At 36.3% G+C, this 21,271-nt stretch overlaps 1 protein-coding gene across 1 annotated transcript; it reads left to right on the plus strand.

Moving 5' to 3' along the window:
- The first annotated feature begins 8,395 nt into the window (after positions 1-8,395).
- On the plus strand, positions 8,396-15,821 carry LOC145167341 (UDP-glucuronate:xylan alpha-glucuronosyltransferase 1-like). Its single transcript, XM_079086518.1, has 4 exons — positions 8,396-8,688; positions 12,234-12,449; positions 12,546-13,168; positions 14,618-15,821. Exons 1-4 carry the CDS (start codon positions 8,663-8,665, stop codon positions 15,643-15,645), a joined length of 1,893 nt encoding a protein of 630 aa, XP_078942644.1. The 5' UTR covers positions 8,396-8,662; the 3' UTR covers positions 15,646-15,821.
- Positions 15,822-21,271: the final 5,450 nt, after the last annotated feature.

Raw genomic sequence — 21,271 nt, forward strand, 5'->3', positions numbered from 1 at the left:
ATTGGTTTTTATAAATGTAGATATGTACCTTTCATTATTGTTTATAAGAAATCAAGAATACATGCCAAAACAATTTCATCAACACCAAGACATCCCCACCAACACCGTTTCTGCCACTACCAACACCAATATCACAATCCACCAAAATAAAAACACCAATCCACCACATTGGTGATTAGATCCAGAAGACTTGTAAATCCTAAGAAAAACAAAGAAGAACAAGTATAAAAATATAAAAGTTAAAAATTTAGAACATTCAATCCAAATTTTGAGTATCGTGTAGGTGATGAAACCTCGATCAAGCATCCCACACCCAACACACAAACCAATAACAAAAACGAAACCCTTGACTGATTTCTCGTGTGGAGTTCAGGCCTTCTAGTGTGGTTTGTTGGGCCTTGGTCTTAGGCCAAGCTAAGAAAAATGGTAAAATGGTTTTTTTACCCTAATGCAGAGCGGGGCCCATTATGTGTTTATTATGTATGGTATGTGGTATCTTGGGGAACTCACTAAGCTTTGTGCTTACGGTTTTTAGTTTATGTTTCAGGTACTTCCAGTTCCAAAGGAAAGGGCTCAGTATGATTGCAGAGCACGCATCACCTCGTTCCGTATTTTCTTGATTTACTCTGATATGGTGTGATGATTGATACATTTGTTTATCTGGATTTTTATGATGATGTTTTTGGAATACTGGTTTTATTAATATAGAAATGAAATTTTCTGGTCATATTTTTGGGACGTTTCAGTTTGTCTCAAAAGTTGATGTTGGCCTTTGGGGCAGGCGTGCTTTTTGGTTTCACATTGAGGGAAATTGGTTATGATGCCTATTTGTTTGGTAGATTCTCTAGGCCCAAAGCATGTTTCTTGGCTTTAGCCCGGGAGCTCGCTCTAGTGGGGTTGACATTCGTCCCTTTTTAGTGTTCTGGGTTTACCCTTGTTGGATCAAGGCCTTGGTTAGCCTTTGGTTATGAAATATGGCTGGTTCATTTTGTTAGGGCGCCCTTTTTTAACTAAAGGTTTTTTTGTTGCTTTTTTGGGACTTTGCTCTAAGTCCTGAGTCAAGGAGGATTGCACTCCGACCCCGGTCATCTAATCCATGCCGAGATCGTCACCTCGAGGTGTAAGGGCTTAGGTATTGTATATTTTGAGGTAAAGGTTGTGATCCCTTTAAGCCTCTACTTGTCATGGTTAGAAGCTATGGATCTTTCGATTTTACTGACATATTTCTAAGGAAAGGTTATGAGCCATTGAAGCCTATGGTTGCATTCTTACAACGGTTTTGCTCAAACGATGTGGATCATCAGTCCTTGTTGTCGTTTGGTAAACGTGTACAACCACTTATGGGTGGTGTTGAGCTCGAGTACATATATTTTAGCGGTATACATATATTTTGCGAAAAGACAACTTTCATAGTCTCGTTAATGAAGTTTTTCTTTCTGGGAAGATCTATGTTTTTTTAATAAGGGAAGAGGGTGACTGCTATGTGAGCCAACTCTTGGCCGTTATGTTGTTTTTCTGGGGTGTGATTATCCATTCGGAGTTTGATCACACTGCCCATGCTTCAAATCTGCTTCATTTTGGTCTCTCCCTTTTCTCTAGGGATGGTGGTATGATCCGTGTACGTGTCAAATTTCGGGGGATACACACCCATTTTGGGCACTTGGGGTCCGTATTCCCCCTTGATTTGTTCTTACGATTCTTCTTGCACGTTCCTTGGTGGAGCTGCTCACACTCGCATATTTCTTGGCTTCGTTGGTGTTTGTGTCAGAGTTCAGTTTTCGCGACAATCTAATCGTTACCTTGAGCGGTGACACTATTTTCCCAGCCTTCGCCTGGTTGTGTGGTACCTTTCCGCCAGGCGGTGGCCCTACGGTGTCTATACTCTTGTAGCCCTGGTATCGCCCGAGCATGTTTTCCCAGGGTATGGTTGTGTCCTTGCACATGCGGGATCTTGATATTTCCGGGTGGACTGCCTTCTCGGGAGTGACCTTCGAATCATGTTGTCTCCTGGTGCCTTCTGCCTGGTTTTTTTGTTTCTGCTATGTCACAACCTCCATGACTCCCCGTGTATTGCTGTTTGGGGCTTTGTTTGGTGGGAGTTCATCCTGGAGGTGATCTGAGTGTAGTCAGATTTGGCTGGAGGGACCTGTGGTTTTGTCGATTTGTCCTAAGCTGACTTCTTTTTTGGGAGCTCTCTTGGTTTTCCTATCTATCCATATGTTTGACAATCTTTGCTCTGTATCCTGGTGCTTTCGTGTTTTTTGTTTTTTAGTTTCGTAGGAGAGGTAGGCTTCTGGGCCTCTGCAGGGCAATACTCCCTCACCAGGGGTATGTCAACTTTTGGGCTTTCGTCGTCGTCCGTCGTGGATTCTTGCCATGGGGTTGTGTGAAAGGAAGTTTAAAAAGACCGAACCTGTATGGATGTTCGTGTCAGATTCCTTTGTGGCTCCTGGATTAGCTTTGTTGTTGTAGCTACACCCTCCCCTCTCCCCAATTATCTCCTATTAGGACATTCTCTCCCTCACCTTCTTGATCTTGCCTAATTGGTACTGGAGCTGAATTCTTTCATACACGATGGCTTGTCCTTCTCTTTTTTGTGACATGTGCAACCTTCAGTGTGGTGATAGCTTCACGACGTTGTGTTTCGAGGTTGAAGGCGATGATCGTGGCTGATCCTATGCTAGTGCTGAATTTCACTATGTCGTGGATTGTCGACGATATGGCCTGGAACTGGAAAAGTGATGGTCGTATGAGGAGCATGTCTGTGTCATATGGGTGGTTTACCACTGAGAATTCTATAACCCTCATGATTCTTTCCTTCCCGTAGTGACTGACAAGGGTAAGGGGAGATTTATGGTGCCCACCAGTCGCAGCTGGTAACCTATGAATCCCACCAGCGGGCCTTTGGTCGGTTGTTTCAATCCTTCTTTCCAGGGGGTCGGGAGCTCGCGGAAGCAATGCTCGTAAAGAACGTTAGTGCTGCTTCCGTTGTCATAGTACTCTGTAAATTTGCCTTTGGTGCACGTAGGCAGTTATCACAAGCGGGTCCCTGGGATTCCACCTGGGCATTCGGGGGCCTTCTAAAGAAAATTTGATGTTAAGGGTGTTCTTCTGTACTACTTCGATTTCGTTGTCTGCTTCCTAGGGGTCGCGTCCTTCTTGGAGCCTCGTGATGCTCAAAATTTATTCCTTCTTTACCGGGCGCTCGTCGGTGTCTTTCTTAGCTCCCGTTTCCTTGGGATCAACGTCGAATTTGGATCTCAAATCTTTCTCTATATCCACAAGGTTACCGGTCAGTTGTTTTTCTTCCATTTCTTTTTTCAGCATTGTGCATTCACCGGTGTCGTGGGTCTTACTCTTGTGATACTCATAGTATTTCCCTTTCTCATTCTCTATTTTTACTGGCGTTTTTTCAACATGTACTTCAAATCTGTTTCCTCATGACTCGTCTCTACCAAATGGTTGGAACCTTCAAGATGATTGTCTCGAGTGTCGGCTATGTTTATCGTGATGCCCTCCGTGGTGCTCCCGATGGTGGGAGCTGGAACGAGCGTCTGCTTCCTCTTGTTTGATATATTCGTTTGCCACCACTTTAATGTTTGCTTCCTTCCGCTCTTCTTCCTCGACTTGCCTTAGGTACTTCTCCACCCTGTATTTGAGCTCGTCCTTTTTTTTTCAACACTGTTCCCTGCATCTTTTCTGATAGAGGGTCGGGGAGAAGTCCTTGGGCGAAGGCGCCTATAACAAGGAATTCTTCATGTCCTGGCACGCTGAGTGTTGTGAGGGTGAACCTGTCATAGTACTCCCATATTGACTCCCCTTCCTTTTGCTTGCACACCATGATGGAGTTCGCTTCTCCTCTCCTTTTTCGAACTTGCATAAATTTGTTGAAAAAGAGGTATCGTAATTGCTCGAAGCTTGAGATACTTCCCGGACGGAGCGCTTTGAACCATTTTCCTGCATTCCCTGCTAAAGTGACGGAGAAATACGTGTAGATGAACCTCTTGTCCATTCGGAGCGACGTCATCGTCCATTCATAGGTATCTATGTGCTCGTCCGGGTCTGTCGTGCCATTATATTTGGGTATATTTGGGATCATTGTTGAATGGGGTATCTCGTACTACAGGACCTCCAGGTAGAATGCAGAGCTGGCGCTTCACATTGGTTCGTCCATGGAGGGAAAGCCTCTGTATTGCATGGTTTGCTGGGCGTAGTACAGATTGTTGTATCCATGGCCATATCCATAGTTATACCCTTGATTGTACCACGCCGTCTGTGGAACATATGGTTGTTACATCGTTTTTATGTATATAGGTTGTTGGGATGGTGAGTTAGAGTTCGGCTGTTCCAGCGTGCATGATTTTACCCCATGCTCTGGTGCTGTTTAGGCATTTTGGCCTTGCGACCACGAAGCTTGAGGGTGGACTCCTTGGAAGTGATGGTAGTAAGGGTTAAACATCGGCTGTTGTGTGAAAAGTGGGATGTGTGACATGCTTTCCATAGGGGAAAGTCCGTGAGTCGTTGTTTGTTGCTGGGAAGAAGGTATGATTGTGCTTGGAGACCAGGTATTTGTCTTTGTTCTTCGTGGTTTTGGTTGCGTTCTACTATCATCTAGTTGTGGCAGGCGAGTGAGTGTCGTTTATGGTGCTATGTTGGTTGTTGTAACCAGGTGTTCTGTTACGACGGGTGGTGGACGCCATAAACTGGCTATTGCTTCTGCCACTGAGCTGGCTACCTGCGATGCTGGTGTTTGTATGGGTGTTTACCTCCCCCCACCCCCGGTGCAGATGAACCACTGCCGTCGAGGGACAACATTGGTCTGATCGGGATGGCTTATCCACACTCCGTCGGTGCAAGTCTTTTATCTGCCATTCCCAATATCTAAGGTCGTTTTAGGTTGTGTAGCTCTGAGTACACGTCTGGATGGCGCCAAATATTTAACGTCGTCTCTGGTGACCTTAGCGGAGCTAATCCTGAGAGTCACAACATAGAGAAAAAGGCCGCCACTCAACGTCTGAGAGGGGATCCTGGAACGAAGCTCTGACGGTTTAGTTAACAACTAGTTGAGAGGATATGGGTTTAGCTAAAAAGTGTGACAGAGGCGATCCCTTCTCTTGGAGGAGAAGGGCTCTATTTATACCTGCCGTGGCGGGGACAAGATCCCGACAATACCTTTTTGTCCCTTTTGAGACGACAGGACGCGGAGGCGTCCTATTAGCGGATTGTGCTCCACTAGTGGTTACCTGTTATTGGTGCAGAATTCTTAGAAGCTAGCGCCCTGAGCATTACACATGTCGCTATGGGAGGCGAATGGTATTGTTTTGTCTTGGAGTTAGCTTTGGCGCTTGTACGCCAAGGAATAAACGCGAGGCGCCGAGGGCGAAGACGCGTCCTCGGTGCTAGGTATGTGTCGACCTTTGACTAAGTCGTCTAAGAGATGATGACTCCGTTATATTTGGCGTATTCCTAGTGGGATACGTTAACAAAAACCTAGTCTATGCTCCCTGAAAAAGACCAAATTACCCTCAAACTAACGGAAAGAACGAACGGTGTTTGCAAAAAAGATCATCCATGCATGTTTTTGAAACCACATGGACTATGTTCGTCAAAAAAATTAGCAAGGACTGAGTTTGTGACTTTTGGTAAACCAAAGGGACCATTTATGTAAATTTGACTTATTATTATTATTATTATTATTATTATTATTATTATTATTATTATTTCCGAACGACGACCATCCGACACCATTATCAACGTCGTACCACTACTATTTAATTAAAACAATGTCTATATTGTTGGATAAATTGTCTAAAGTCATAACTAAATTATTATGACTTTATGGAATAAAAACAAAGTCCTTTTTGGGTTGTCTTGAATAACTAGATATAGCTAGAATCAACTTTAGAAGATTGAGGAAATATTTATTTTATTTTATTATATGTTAATAAATTAATTAAAAATAGTTTAAAATTAATCAGAATTAATTTTGGATTAATTAGGATTGATTTAATGTGCAATGGTTGAATTGTAATTGTTTATAAATGAACAAGGAAGACAATTCTAGAACCTCCCCAAGCTTAGACGGTTTCTAGGGGTTCCATAATCATTTTGGAAGCCTTTTGGTAACTGATTTGGATGACTGACTTGAATAGATTAAATCATAGTATTTATTTATTTAGATTAGGGTCTATCCTAGAGATTCTCCAACTATAAATAGGGAGCCTTAGCAAGGCTTTTTCGAATCCTAACATTCACAAAGCAGGAATTCGATTTTGCTTCTTATCCTTTTTTTTCATTCCTAGTGTTCTAGTGTTTTGGGTGTGAGCTATTAGAGACATCCATATTATTGGTGCTTGTTTTCCAAGGTGAAATCGAAGATCCAAGAGTTGTTATATTCAATCATATCAAAAGGTATGTGTTCTAATCTGATTTATTATTCAAAATAAGTAGATTTGATTGATTGTTTCATAGTATGTTGCTTTAATGAAAAATTTTCATAGATTTTTAGGTTGCATGTACCCATAAATAGTTTTATATGTTTTTGTTGCGTGGATTTACATGTTTTGTAACCTAGAAAATCCGTAATATACAACATATATTTTATAGTCTTTCATTGGGTATAAATTGGTATTTATAAATATGGATCTGTACTTTTCATGATTGTTTATAAGAAATCAATAATACATGCCAAAAACAATTTCATCAACACCAAGACATCCCCACCAACACCCTTTCTGCCACTACCAACACCAATATCACAATCCACCACAATAAATACACCAATCCACCACATTGGTGATTAGATCCACAAGACTTCTAAATCCTAAGAAAAACAAAGAAGAACAAATATAAAATATAAAAATAAAAAATTTAGAACATTTATTCCAAATTTTGAGTATCGTGTAGTTGATGAAACCTCGATCAAGCATCCCGCACCTAACGCAGAAACCAATAACTAAAACTCACACGAAAATGAAACCCTTAACTGATTTCTCGTATTTGTTCTAAAATCAAAAAACAAAACCCTAAATCAAATCTAAAACTAACCCTTAAACCAAATATTATAATATAGTTGTGCTCAATCTTCAGATTTCATTCTTTAAGTTCTTGATCCTCTTCTTCATCCATGTTCATTACATGTTGAATAAATTTGTAAGTTTCAAATATAATGGAGATTCAACGGCCTCGAGTTTTAATGGTGATAATTTGGAAACTTTGAAAAAAAAACAATTAAAAGGAGATCTACGGTAGAAAGACCTAGATCCAAAGATAGAATAAAAAAGGTAGAGACAAGCACTCGTCAGATAGGTTGCGGTATCAATAGTGAATTAAAGATTTCTTGTGAGAGATATAGAGAGAAATGAGGGAGAGGTTGTGGCACTAGTAATGGAGGTGGGATGTGGCAGTAATGGAGGCGTATGAGGTGGTTCGTGGTGGTGAGAGAGGCATTAGGGATTGTTAGTGATAATGGAACCATTTGGGGAGAACTGAGGTCTGAGAATGGAGAGGTTGTGGCACTAGTAATGGAGGTGGGAGGTGGCAGTAATGGAGGCGTATGAGGTGGTTCGTGGTGGTGAGAGAGGCATTAGGGATTGTTAGTGATAATGGAACCATTTGGGGAGAACTGAGGTCTGAGAAAAACAATGGGTTAGGGATTTTGTTTTAGTTTTATCACCATTATAAATATTATTAATTTTGGTCCAAGTGAAAAAGTGACCATAATTTTCAAGGACATGTAGGTTTAAGGTAAGCTGAGAAAACAAATTGGGAGTATGAGATCAAAGGGGGAAACGGAAAAAATAAGAGTTCAATGGCTTAATTATCACGATTTTGAACTTAAATGGCTAAATGGTGACTTTCTCTAACTTGCATGGTTATTTAAATCAAAAAGCCCTTACTTAAAAAAAAATTTAAAAAAAAATTAAAAAAAAAACAAAAAAAAAAACGTGAATATCTTATTTAAGTAGAAATTGAAAAAAAATAAAAATAAATAAATAACGTTCGTTTGTAGCAAAGAAATAGGCAATGGCACATAGACTCCACCTAAGAAAAGAAATAGGCAAATGAGTTATAAAGGGGGAAATAAATAAATAAATAATAAGTGTTCAATTGCTTAATTAGTACGATTAAACTTAGATGACTAATAATGAGATTTTTGTAACTTGGACATCGTCGTGTCAAATGAAACAAATTTTCATCCAGAAGATGAACTTTATATATATAAATACTAGTATTATATAGTTATGATGGAATTACAAACAAAAGCCACAAGGCCATGAGACACGAGTTATAAACAAGACTAAAACTCGCTTGACTTGTGGTTTACGTTACATGAGTCTAACATTACAAGAAAAGTTACAATCTCTTTTTCAAGCTGTCTTATCCCACCCCATCTGCCCATCCCTACCGCCCCACCCCATCGCTTCTCACCCTTCTCTTTCATCACACCAACTCAGCTTACGTAAAGATTCTACCACCACCTACATCACCACCACCATTGACACATATACCATAAACGTTGGCTTGTCCCTCTCTTTTATGAATCTATACATCTCTTGTTCTTTCCCCCATTCTGTTTTTGTAGCTCCGGTGTTTCAGATAAAATCCTCTCCCCTACTATTAATTGCAAAGTATCCGGTAAGAGGAGGAGGCACCGTCATCTATGGAGACTAGACAGCCATATTCCAAGTAAGTTGTTCTATTTATCTTACCTTTACGAGAAAACAAATGGACAATACTTTCGTTTCAGGGGTGTTTTTGTTTTTTTATCTGGTAAAAGGTTCGATTCCTGTCACCTCTATGTGAAACACTATTGGGGGTGGGTATCTAATAACATTCTCTTCTCTAGTTTCTGACTCCAGTGACAATGTCAGCCCAACATGTGCTGAAAGAAGAAAAAAAAAATCTACTTCCTTGTGCATATTTCATGTTTCAAAAAGATTCAACTAATAATTCCACGAATATTTCTTTACATATTGTCCTTGATGAAAACTTACTTAACATAATTTGGTTATAGGAAAGCAAAAGACATATATATATATATATATATATATATATATATATATATATATATATATATATATATATATATATATAGGGTTAGGTTATTTTGTTTCTAGTAACTATTGTGTGCCAGAATGCTCAGATCTGGACCATTGGATGAAATATAATCAAATGTCATGATATGATAGTTTATGATAGTAGAATAGGATAACATGTACCATATAATCACACAAATTTGAGCATAAGGGCATTTTAGTCAATTAACCTATATTAAAAAGGGAAATTTTCGGATTTTTAGGGATAATTAATTCCTTTATTTTTAAAAATCTGAATATTTTAAATTAATTTAAAATTAAAAATCCGATTTTATTCTGTCAGAATGATAGAATTTTAACTATAAACTAGTAAATATATTTTTTGATTTTATTCTGTCAGAATGACAGAATGTCAACCATAAACTAGTAAATACATTTTAAAAGACTACAAAATCGATTCTTAAACTAATAATATACCAAATAATTACATTGTATGATTGTGATTCATTGAATAATAACAAACATTCTGAAAGAATAACAAGTATAATTCTTAAAAAATAACAACATTCTTAAACAATGAGTGTGATCATTCTTTAATTCATTCTTCAACCCTTTCCCATCAGGTCTTCAAGCCATTCTTGAAGCCATTTCTACCAGAAATTCATTGCCAAGTAATTTGTAGTGATACACTTGTAACAAATACACATTAAACATACAAATAATTAACTACAATTCTATCAGAATACAACAATAATATTCTTACAAAATAAACTATTCTGCAAGAATATTCTTAAAGAATTTGTATTATCAAAAATATACCCAACAAACAAAATAAGGAACTAGCATCAACCTATTCTGACAGAATAAGGAACTAGCATTCTTCGGGTTCCCTGTGTTTCTTCTCGATATGTTCAATGTATTTTAACTGTAAATTCTGACAGAATAAGGAACTAGCATCAACCTATTGTTATGAAAAAGGCATCCAACCCAATCTAAATTAAGTTATATAGTTCTGAAAAGAATAAGGAACAAAGTGAAGTAAAAACATTAAAGATTTTTAACTATTTTTTCATTGAGACATTTTATCGAACACATAGAGGGCATGACAGAATGTTATTGTTTGTAAGCAAAAATTCCAAATATGTTAATGGATCATGACTTATACGACTTACATTGATGGATGAAAATAAGGAACGGGTTCTCTGACAAATGTAGGATGAGGAATACTAGGCAGATTACAACTTATACTGATGTACATTGGTTTGCTTTCTTTCAACGCAGTTGAAATTGCAGTGTCAATTTGTTCATGTGCATCTTCCAAGTTATTCACGTGCATCTTCCAAGTTATTCACTGCTGCCTGTTGTTTCATTCATCATAAATCCATCAATATTCATATAACAAGATCAGATAAAAATCATTGTTACTTAATTTCAAAATCGATGAAATACAAAAGCCTTGGAAATTAAAATCAACATACCTGAGCACAAGTGACTGTTTGAAAACACTGCTTTTTCTGTGTAAAATCTGGCAACCCAATTGTATGATGAAGAATCTGATTTGTCCCATAATCATTCGAATTGGGTCCACCGACTATACAAATCACGAGCAGATTCTCATTATAAGCACCGGTGACATCGATTGATTATGGAGCCGACGGTGGAGAGACAGGAGGAAGAAGCGGTAGCATGCGTTTGTCGATGATGATGAACGTGTTCGACCACATACATACACACACAAATGAAGTGAGGGAATAAGAACGACTGTAAATAAAAAGGGGGATAAATTAGGTTAAAAGTCAATTTGACTAGCATGATTATAGGAAATATTTATGGAATTTATATATCAAATTACTAAATCACCCTTATTTATTTATTTATTTATTTATTTTATTATTTCCTAAATTCCTATTGGTGCATTTATGCACACAATAGTTGCTAAAAACATTTGAACCTAACTCTCTCTCTCTCTCTCTCTCTCTCTATATATATATATATATATATATATATATATATATATATATATATATATATATATATATATATATATATATATATATATATATATATATATATATATCACTCTTTAAATGATTGTTGAAATGTATTTTACTTGACCTTAATATATAAGAGTCAAAACACATTTTTGTTGTATAGTGATATGGATCAAAATATGACATTCATTTTATGCATTGATATATTAATCCATTTGTTATATATAAAAAAAAACATCTGATATATTATGATTTTTCTAAGAAATGAAAATTAAAACATCGAGAGAATGTAGGGTCGCATGGTGCTATAAAAGCAACAACATATTTAATGTATTAGTCAGGAAAAATGTTGATTTAGCTAGTGAAGTGAAGTTCACGATTAAATCTAGAAAAGGTTCCTGTTTTCACTGGAAAATTTGGCTCGATCATTGAATGTAGAAACTTTTGTAATTTATAGCACCTCGGTACAGGCCGGTTCTTAGGAATTAAATATCCTTAAATGTCCAAAATTTGCCAGAAAAAAATGTTGTTATCGTTTTTATTTTTAAATAAATATATATAATAAAAAAATTAGGTCCTTACATGTACTAACTTTGTCCGATATGCTTACTAGCGATTCAATGAATCTATTGCTGTTTAAAAGAACAATACAATAAGAATGTTAAATCATAAACTTTAATGTATTACTGTTAATATATTATAGAGGTGCAAGTTAACAACTAATTAACCAAACTAATTAAAGGTTTGATTATGTTTATAAAGAAAAGAAATTAAGATTAAAAATGTGTTGTTTTGCATTTTATTTGTTTTGATATTTTATGGATAAAGGTTGGTTGGTGAATGAAAAGGAATGGGTTGGAAGTTGAAGCATGTTCCGACATAGGTTTGGTGAAGTCTTTTCATCATTGGTGAGGTCGTTTTGACCAGTTAAAAAAGTACTATAATCATGAATAAAATATTATCATACCATTATATTATTAAATTTTGAACATTTACTTGAATATAACTTTTAATCATATATACCATGTTTTTCTAAGTATTTTATGTTCGTTTAATAACTGGAATATATAAAACGAAAAACCCTAGAAATTCCCATCGAAGAGAGAGTACTGATATATAATATAGACCACCGTTTTGTTCATAGATCGGTCATTTGTTGATTTACATGTTTATTGTTTCCATTGCTGGAAAACGATGATCACAGTGAGGATATATACAAAAGAAGGTTTCAAAGAAGTAAATCGGAGGATGATCAGAAGCCCCTTCAGGTCATATCGCATGATAAAACCGGAAACTGCAAGAACAAACCATCACAACCGCTGCTACTCGCCTTCGTGATGCTTTCAACTCTCATCTTCATCACTTACTCTCTCACTTATCATAACCATCACTACAAAAACATCCCTCGTGCTATTTCAAAGTAACGTAATCTACTCTGACTTTTATGATCCGTGTTTTGACTCCATATTCGATATATCATTATTTATAACTTAACTAGTTGGTGGGTTGCAAACAGCTGGAAGTGGGGTGGAGGGACTGATCAAAGATACGTGTCGCATTTAGAAATCAAATGGGATGAGATATCGAGTGTTCTTGACAAATTATCTGCTAAAAACCAAAAGATTAATGGGAATATTGGCTTCTTGAACTTTAACGAGACTGAAATCAGTGACTGGAAGACACATATTACACAAACTAACGAGAATCAAATGGTTATTCTTCACCTTGATCCTGTCGACAAAAATGTGACCTGGGATTCGTTGTATCCTGAATGGATAGACGAAGAACAAGAAGAGGAAGTTCCAAGCTGTCCTAATCTGCCAAAAGTCGAATTAGTGCAACGGAAAAGGCTTGATCTGATTGTGGTGAAGCTTCCTTGTGAAACCGAGGGAAATTGTTCTAGGGATGTTGGCAGGCTCCATTTGCAGCTTGCAGCCGCTGGGCTTGCTGCATCATCTAGAGTGAACCATCTGCTTTTTGTTACTGATTTCTTCCCGATCCCGAATCTGTTTCCTTGTAAAGAGCTGGTGGTACGTAGAGGAAATGCTTGGTTATATGAACCAAATTTGAAGGTGTTGGGAGAAAAGATTCAGCTTTCAGTCGGATCTTGTGAACTTGCATTGCCTTTTAAACCTCGAGGTCAGTTCCATTCTGAAAACAAATAAGTTTGACTTCTAAAATCAAAATATACCATTAAAAAATAAGGAAAATACAAAAAAATAAAAATAAAAATAACAACTTACTTTATTTATTTATCTATAATAGCTTCTTTAACTTATTTATTTTTATGAAAATCTTTAATAAAATCTCAATATTTTGGATCAGTTTATGATTTAACCTAAACTTAAATTTTGTTTATAAAAAGTATATAACATCGGTTAAAAATTCGGAATAACTCATTTTGGTCGGTTTTGCAGATTTAAACAATATCCTGTCTTTTTTCATATATTCGTTAAAGTATTGAGACTTTTTTAGAAAATTGCGTTATTTTTAACCAATAACTAAAATATTTGGACTTTTTTAAAAATACCTTTGAACTAATGCATATTGTTATTAACAAATCACTTATAAACAAAACACATATTTTCTATTATAAACGAAAGAAATACAATTTGCTAATTTTTAGGAAGGGAAATGTGGACTAAGTACCACCATATTGTTGGCTGACAATTTCATATTTTCTATTCCTCTTACATATCGTTGTGGGTGTCATGATAAGATGCATTTTGTAAGTGTTCCTCTGATTTTTGTGTTCCTCTTATGTTCTTTAACCTAACTACCATCTAACTAAGAGGAACACCCACCGAATGTATCTCACCGTGACACATACAACGATGCATAAGAGAAAACATAAATAGATTGAAGTTGTCAGCAAACAATATGGGATGGAGGGGTACTTAGTCGGCCTTTTTATTCCTAAAAATTAGCAACAATTGTATTTATTTTTTGTTTATAAAAGACGTGTTATGTTTATAAATGATTTGTTAATAATAATGTACAATAGCTCAAGGGTAATCTTTAGAAAAGTCCTAATATTTTGGTTATTGGTTAAAAATAACGTGATCTTCAGAAAAGTCCCAATATTTTGACGAATTTACGAAAAAAGACAGAATACTAGCTAAATCTATGGAACCACCCAAAAGGGTTTTTTTTTCGGAGTTTTAGCCGATATTTTGTCTTTTTTGTAAACAAAATTTAATTTGGGTTTAAAGCATAAACTGACCCAAAATATTAGGACTTTATTGGAGATTTTTAATTTATTTTTATTATAATATATACTTGTAAATTTGATCTATTATAATATATATATATATATATATATATATATATATATATATATATATTATTGTTTGATCTATTAACACAGACATATTTTAAAAATCTACTTGATGGTATAAATAAAGTTAACAATATTAATGCACATTGTTATAACTAGGTAGATTTTTCAAAGTACGGTGTTGTAATAGGAAATATGAAAGTAGGATGCTATAATAAACAAATAACTGAAAATATATTTATATTTATTAAATTTAATAGTAAACTATAACCCCACTTTGATGTTTATCTGATTTCATGTTTGTGAAAAAGATGGAGATTATATTGGGAATGTTCGGAGGGAGGCATATGTGACAATCCTACATTCAGCACATGTTTATGTTTGTGGGGCAATTGCTGCAGCACAAAGCATTCGAATGTCAGGTTCAAATAGAGATCTTGTGATACTTGTGGACGAGACCATAAGTGATTACCATCGTAGTGGACTAGAGTTAGCCGGATGGAAGATTCGCACGATAAAACGGATACGAAACCCTAAAGCTGAGAAAAATGCATACAATGAATGGAACTATAGCAAGTTTCGTCTATGGCAATTGACTGATTACGAAAAGATCATCTTTATCGACGCTGATTTGCTCATCCTAAGGAACATCGATTTCCTATTTGGGATGCCTGAGATCTCTGCTACTGGTAACAATGGAACCCTTTTCAACTCTGGTGTAATGGTAATCGAGCCATCCAATTGTACTTTTAAACTTTTGATGGATCATATCAATGAGATCACATCATATAATGGTGGTGATCAGGGGTACTTGAATGAGATCTTCACATGGTGGCATCGCATCCCAAAAACCCTAAATTTTTTGAAGAACTTTTGGATTGGCGATGACGAAGAAACAAAAGAGAAAAAGACGCGCCTTTTTGGAGCTGACCCACCAGAACTTTACGTACTTCATTACCTCGGGCTAAAACCATGGTTGTGTTTTAGAGATTACGATTGTAATTGGAATTCAGATATATTTCAAGAGTTCGCGAGTGATGTTGCTCATGAACGGTGGTGGAAAGTGCATGACGCAATGCCCACTGAGTTGCATCAGTTTTGCTTGTTGGAATCCAAGCAAAAAGCACAACTAGAGTGGGACCGAAGAGAAGCACAAAAAGCTATATTTAAAGATGGACATTGGAAAGTAAAGGTACGAGATCCACGACTAAAAAAGTGCATCGATAACTTGTGTTCGTGGAAATCAATGTTGAAGCATTGGGGAGAAACAAATTGGACAGATGATCGAGGTTTTAATCCAACACCACCTATGATTACCAAACTTAAAATTGACAGATGAGTACATGTAGCCCACATAATTGATGGATTCCTTTTTGGTATGTAGTGATTGATTTTGTAATAAATTGTAAATTTAATGTTGCATAGTATTGGTGTGTTCTAGAGACAAGGATTCTTTATTGAAATGCTTTGTAACATGTATAAGTTTAAATTCAAAAATATCCAGTTTCTTGTTAATGGCAAAGATATGGTAGCATCCAGACCCGACCCTTACATTTTGTTGGCTTTATGTTTTTTTAACAGCGGCATCAACTTGTATATTAACAAGAAGTTCTAGAGAAATGCTAGAAAAAAAAGAGTTTATACAAACAGGACAAAAAAATAAAGGGGACAAAGAACCCAAGAATTCCAAACTACTCCGAAGTTGGAATCTCGGTATTTAAACCACCTAAAAGAATACAAAATAATATAGTCAAAAATCAAACTCTTCTTCATTTTATCCCTTCAAATAACGTGGAATTCTTGTATCTCCATATCATCCAAGCTGTGGTAATTATAATCACTTCCAATCTAACTCGTTTCACGGTAGTGACGCTTTGATCATCAACCCATGAGAGCCATTCCTTAATGGAGAAGTTAGCCGGGAAATCAACATTAGACCATCTTTACACCAATCTCCAAACAGCGACAACCACCTCATATCAAAAAAGGCATGATCGATTGTCTCTCCACCTTGGTCACAAACCGGGAAAGTGATAAAAGATAAATCCATTCCCCTTCTGGACAAGTTGAAGCGAGTAGGGAGCTTGTTGAGAAGAAGACGCCATGCAAACATGCTCACTTTGCTTGGGAGAGTTTTGCACCACCTTGTCACCTCCATGTATTCTTGTAAGGTGACCTTATCAATATGTATTCTAGTGCTTCTAACTAAAAAATCGCCATGCATGTCTAAGTTCCACTAAAACTTGTCAGAACCATCCGTGAGATGGACATCCACGAGGGCTGCGACTAACCCTTGGAGTTGCTCCTCTTCCCAACCACCTCTAACTCCACGCATCCAACTCCAAGTCCAAAGCCCGTTATACCATCTATCTGTCACCAAGCAACCTGGATTTGTCTCCAGCCGGAACAGCCTAGGAAAGCGGGTTTTAAGAGGCAGTTGGCCCACCCAAGTGTCCGACCATTAATAAATCGAGTCCCTTCGGCCCAATCTTCTTTCTATAGTGTTTAAGGGGACAATATTGGAAGAGTAAAGCTGAATAATTGCATCGCATGAGTTAATCTGGACCAAATTCCCTCATGATTGCTTTTTCTTCCCGCCCTATCCAACCCTCCGTGAACACCATGGACCGATTTAATGAGTCTCACCCATCCACATTTGATGTTTGACAAGAATATCCTATTGGATTAGGTGTCTAAGCCCATAACTATAATTAGTATAAACCTGAATTGATACTAGTGTAGTCCTTTTGGGTTGCCCTCAAACCTAGCAGTTGGACATGATGATTTTTGGAGAGAGAGGTTGATTTATTACTTGATTAATAAATTGAAATAAATAATTTATTAATATATTATGAGAATAATATATTAATTATAAATAATAATATTTAATTAATATTTAATCATAAATTAATTGGAATTAATTTTGGAATTTAAAGAATTAAATAAAAGTGTAGGGTCTAAAGTGCAATTGTTCAATAGTTGAACAAAAGGCTCCAGAACCTTCCATGGGAAGGATTGGACGGTTTCAAAAGAGATATTCTATGATTTCTAGAATATCTCATGTAGATAATAAGGAAGTGGATAATCACCAAATTTGAATTAATATTATTTTAATTCAAATTAGGGTTATCTAGGGTTCCTTGTAACACTATATAAAGGACCCTAAGGATCCCGTTTTCATCCCACTCTTCTCTGGCTAAAGGCTTGGATAAAATTCTTCTCTCCTATCCTCTCTCCATAATCATCCTATTGCTTGTGTTGGGTGTGAACCACTAGAGGCACGACACTTGTGGTGTTTGCTTCCAAAGCTTCAACAACATAAGTATCATTGTTATTTAATATAATAACAATCAAGGTATGTTTTTCCTTAACCCTAATTGGTATTTTCGAAAAAAGTCTAGCATTCTTAGGGTTTCCTTTTGATTTTCATAGTTATAGATTCAATAGTGAAAATATAGATCTTTATTAGGGTTGCATGCACACTTAAGAGTCTTAAGTTGTTTTGTTATGCCTTAAACTCATCAGTGGTATCAGAGCCTTAGCTTATTTTCTATTGAACTTCTATAATGGTTGAATTGATCAAATTAGGGTTTATGGAAATTAAACCCTAAAAGGCCTAAATTTCTATTTTATGGTTAGGGTTTTGAAACCCTAATCTTGCCCCCTAAGTTTCAAAATTAGGGTTAGGGTTTTGAAACCCTAACCCTCCTCCCCAAGGATTTCGACTTTTAGGTAAGGGATTCAAACCCTTACCTTCCTCCCCAAGCAAGCCATTTTCGAAAATTGTATAAGTGGTTAGGGTTTCTGAATTTTGATAATTGTTAGTTTATCTGATTAAATAGGATAATTATAAAATTAGATAATTACTACACCTTTTTTCGAAAATTAGGGATTAGGATTAAATTAAATTAACTGATTATTTTAATTAGATAATCCTTACATGATTAATTAAATGTTTAATTAATAGATAACTAATTGATTTATTTTAAATTTAAATTAATTTTCAATTTTCGAAATTAAATATAAACCTAGTATTTTTGAAAATTTTTAAAATACACCTTATACTATATGTAAAGTTAAAAGTTAATTATTACTATATGTATAAGACTAAGTCAGTCGAACCGCTAGTTCGCCTCATTCACGAAGCCATACTATAAGAAGAGTTTAAGGAAGCGGGCTATAATATGACCGTCATTGGGTATCCACTTTTACCCACCGCTCTCTTATATGGTGGAGGGTCGTTAGCCGAACGGGGTTGATAGGAAAAATTAATTCTCATTAATAAGTATAATGCTATTAAAAGTAACTAAAGTGTTTTATCAAAATCTCAATCTTAGTTACTTTAGGAAAAATGTGAATTTGTATGCTAACCATGAAATTCCACATTATACTTTATAGTAGTTAGTGGAGCGCGTGTGGTTAATCGGCACACTAATAGTAACTATAAAGAGTAATAATGAGCATCTCGAAGATTATCATTGATTAATGGAGTGTGTTGTCACACCCCCAAACCAGAATGGCGGAAACATTTGGGGGCGGATGACTTCATGTAGTATCATAACTGTTGAATATTTGTAAAGAAAGTAAACACAACCATCATAAATATAATTTAAAAGTTACATTGTTGAATACAATACATGTCTCAAAATAAATTGCAATATGATGATTTAATAAGTTTTAAGACTGACGTCTTAGCGTCCCTTCTCCAAAAGCTGATGATTTACCTGTATTACTGAATCCCTGAGAAATACAAGTAGTTTTGAAAAAGTGTCAACAATTAATTTGGTGAGTTCATAAGCGTTTTTGTATTAGAATAGTATCCTTTTTAGTGTAAAATAACTGATTTTGTTCCTAGAAAATCCAATATTTTCCATATATGTGTGGTAGTTTGAAAAAGTTCCAAAAGACTGAATGTATAAGTGTTTTCCATACTTGAAATAGTATAAGTAGATTGATATAAGTATATATAATCACTAAGGCGTTTAACAGCCCCATAAACCGAGATGTATTAATACCCCATGTGAGTTTTTATAACCGTGCTATTGACCCAGACTGCCTGTAACAACATTCGTCAGGCATTGGAATGATATGACGTTTGTCACCCCAGACCTGCCGGTCTAACTGTAGCTAACAGTTTAGGTGCGGGATTGTCAGTCCCATATAGATCTATACACAAATATCACGCTCTCCCTACAAGAGATTATGGCTTATAAAACAGGACTTAATCTGCGAACTAAACGGTTCGATGAATTCAGATATCTCACAAAATTTGGTATCAACATGTTTACATATGAAAAGTCCATTTTCCTTCTGAATATAAGTATTTCCTCTTTTGTTTATAGTATGTAAAAATATCACGAATATCTCGTAACAATACCTATTATAGTTTAAAAAGGGTGTTACGTTAGGATGAAAAACTTTGGTGTATTACCAACCTTGCATGAAAAGTAGTCTTTAACTTTAGTAGTTACGTTATTTTATGTATTTGACATTTATACATAAGATGTAGGTAAAACATTTGAACTTATAAGTATTTCAACGTAAGTTTTTCTTTCACTTGTATTCCCCCCCCCCCTAAAACATAGAAAAGGCATGAAAATGTAGGGGTATGAACTCACCTGGTAGAAGTGACGATTTGAAGAAAACGATACTTTGCTCGGGCAGCACTTCGACCGGAAAAACATCGATCTCTCGGAAATCTCGGGAACTTCGGGACTTCGGGCTTCCGTCAGGGCTTCCACACGTAACCGGGGCGTCGAGGTAGTCTCGGGATGCTTAACACAGAGTAAAAGTGGAAAGGGAAGTGGAGTTGAGCAGCCTAAACCCGAGACCTTCGATTTCTATTTATAGGGCCATTTTTCTGGATTCGCGTCGTGAATTTCACATATTCACGTCGTGAGTTCAGTAGTCATCACGTGCGTCATCGCAACTTGCGTCTGTCAGGCTCCAGAAGTCTATAATACTGAGTTCACGTCGTGAACACTGTATTCACGTCGTGAACTCTGACACAATGTCGGGGTTCGCGTCCCGAAATTCAAAAATTCATAGCTTTCGCATACGAGCTCCGTTTTCGATGTTCTTTATATCCACGCGTAGGTGAGATTATGCTCTACAACTCTTGTTTAGACTTCGTCGACTAATTTTGACTCAATTTTTTATTATATAATTTTTAGTAGGCCGGGACAGGAAAACTCCGTTATAAACTCATAACTTCTTCATCTGACGTCCGTTTTCGTCTGGATTTTTACCGTTGAACTACTATCGACGAGATCCTCGATCTCGTTTAGATTGTTTTGGCTAGAAATCCCACGATCTCATATTCGAACTTCAGGCTGCATACTGCTAAGCTAAAACTTAGAAAAATCATAACTTCCTCATACGAAGTCAGTTTTGGACGTTCTTTTTATGTATGTTTACGGTTTAATGAGATCTACGACTTTCATTTAGATACCTAAGGCCAAAAAGTATTTTATTGAGATTTCTCTTTTTACGCTTAACAGTGTTTTACCGGTTTTGACGCGGATCTTTGATTGGTCATAACTTCTTCGTTATAACTCGGATTTGAGTGTTCTTTATATTTCTGAAAACCTTGACACGATATCTATCATTTTATGCAACCCAATTGAGACTTTTGAACATTTCGTTTTGGACGCTATATTTATTATATCAAAAATAGATTACCATACTTGACTTTAGGTCATTATATTGACTTGAAATATCGGGTCGTCACATCATCCCCCCGTTAGAGGGAATTTCGTCCCGAAATTAATTCTTCATTAAGTATTTATGGACTAGGGAAAAGATGCGGGTATTTTTGTTTCATTTGATCTTCGCGCTCCCAGGTGTATTCAGGTCCTCGCTTGGCATTCCAACGGACCTTCACAATGGGTATGCGACTTTGTTTTGTTCTTTTTATTTCCTTATCCATTATTTCTACCGGTTCTCCTACGAAGTGGAGACTCTCG

Source organism: Lactuca virosa, chromosome 3, assembly GCF_052849685.1.
Source record: "Lactuca virosa cultivar CGN04683 chromosome 3, Lactuca_virosa_CGN04683_v6, whole genome shotgun sequence".
NCBI lineage: Eukaryota > Viridiplantae > Streptophyta > Magnoliopsida > Asterales > Asteraceae > Lactuca > Lactuca virosa.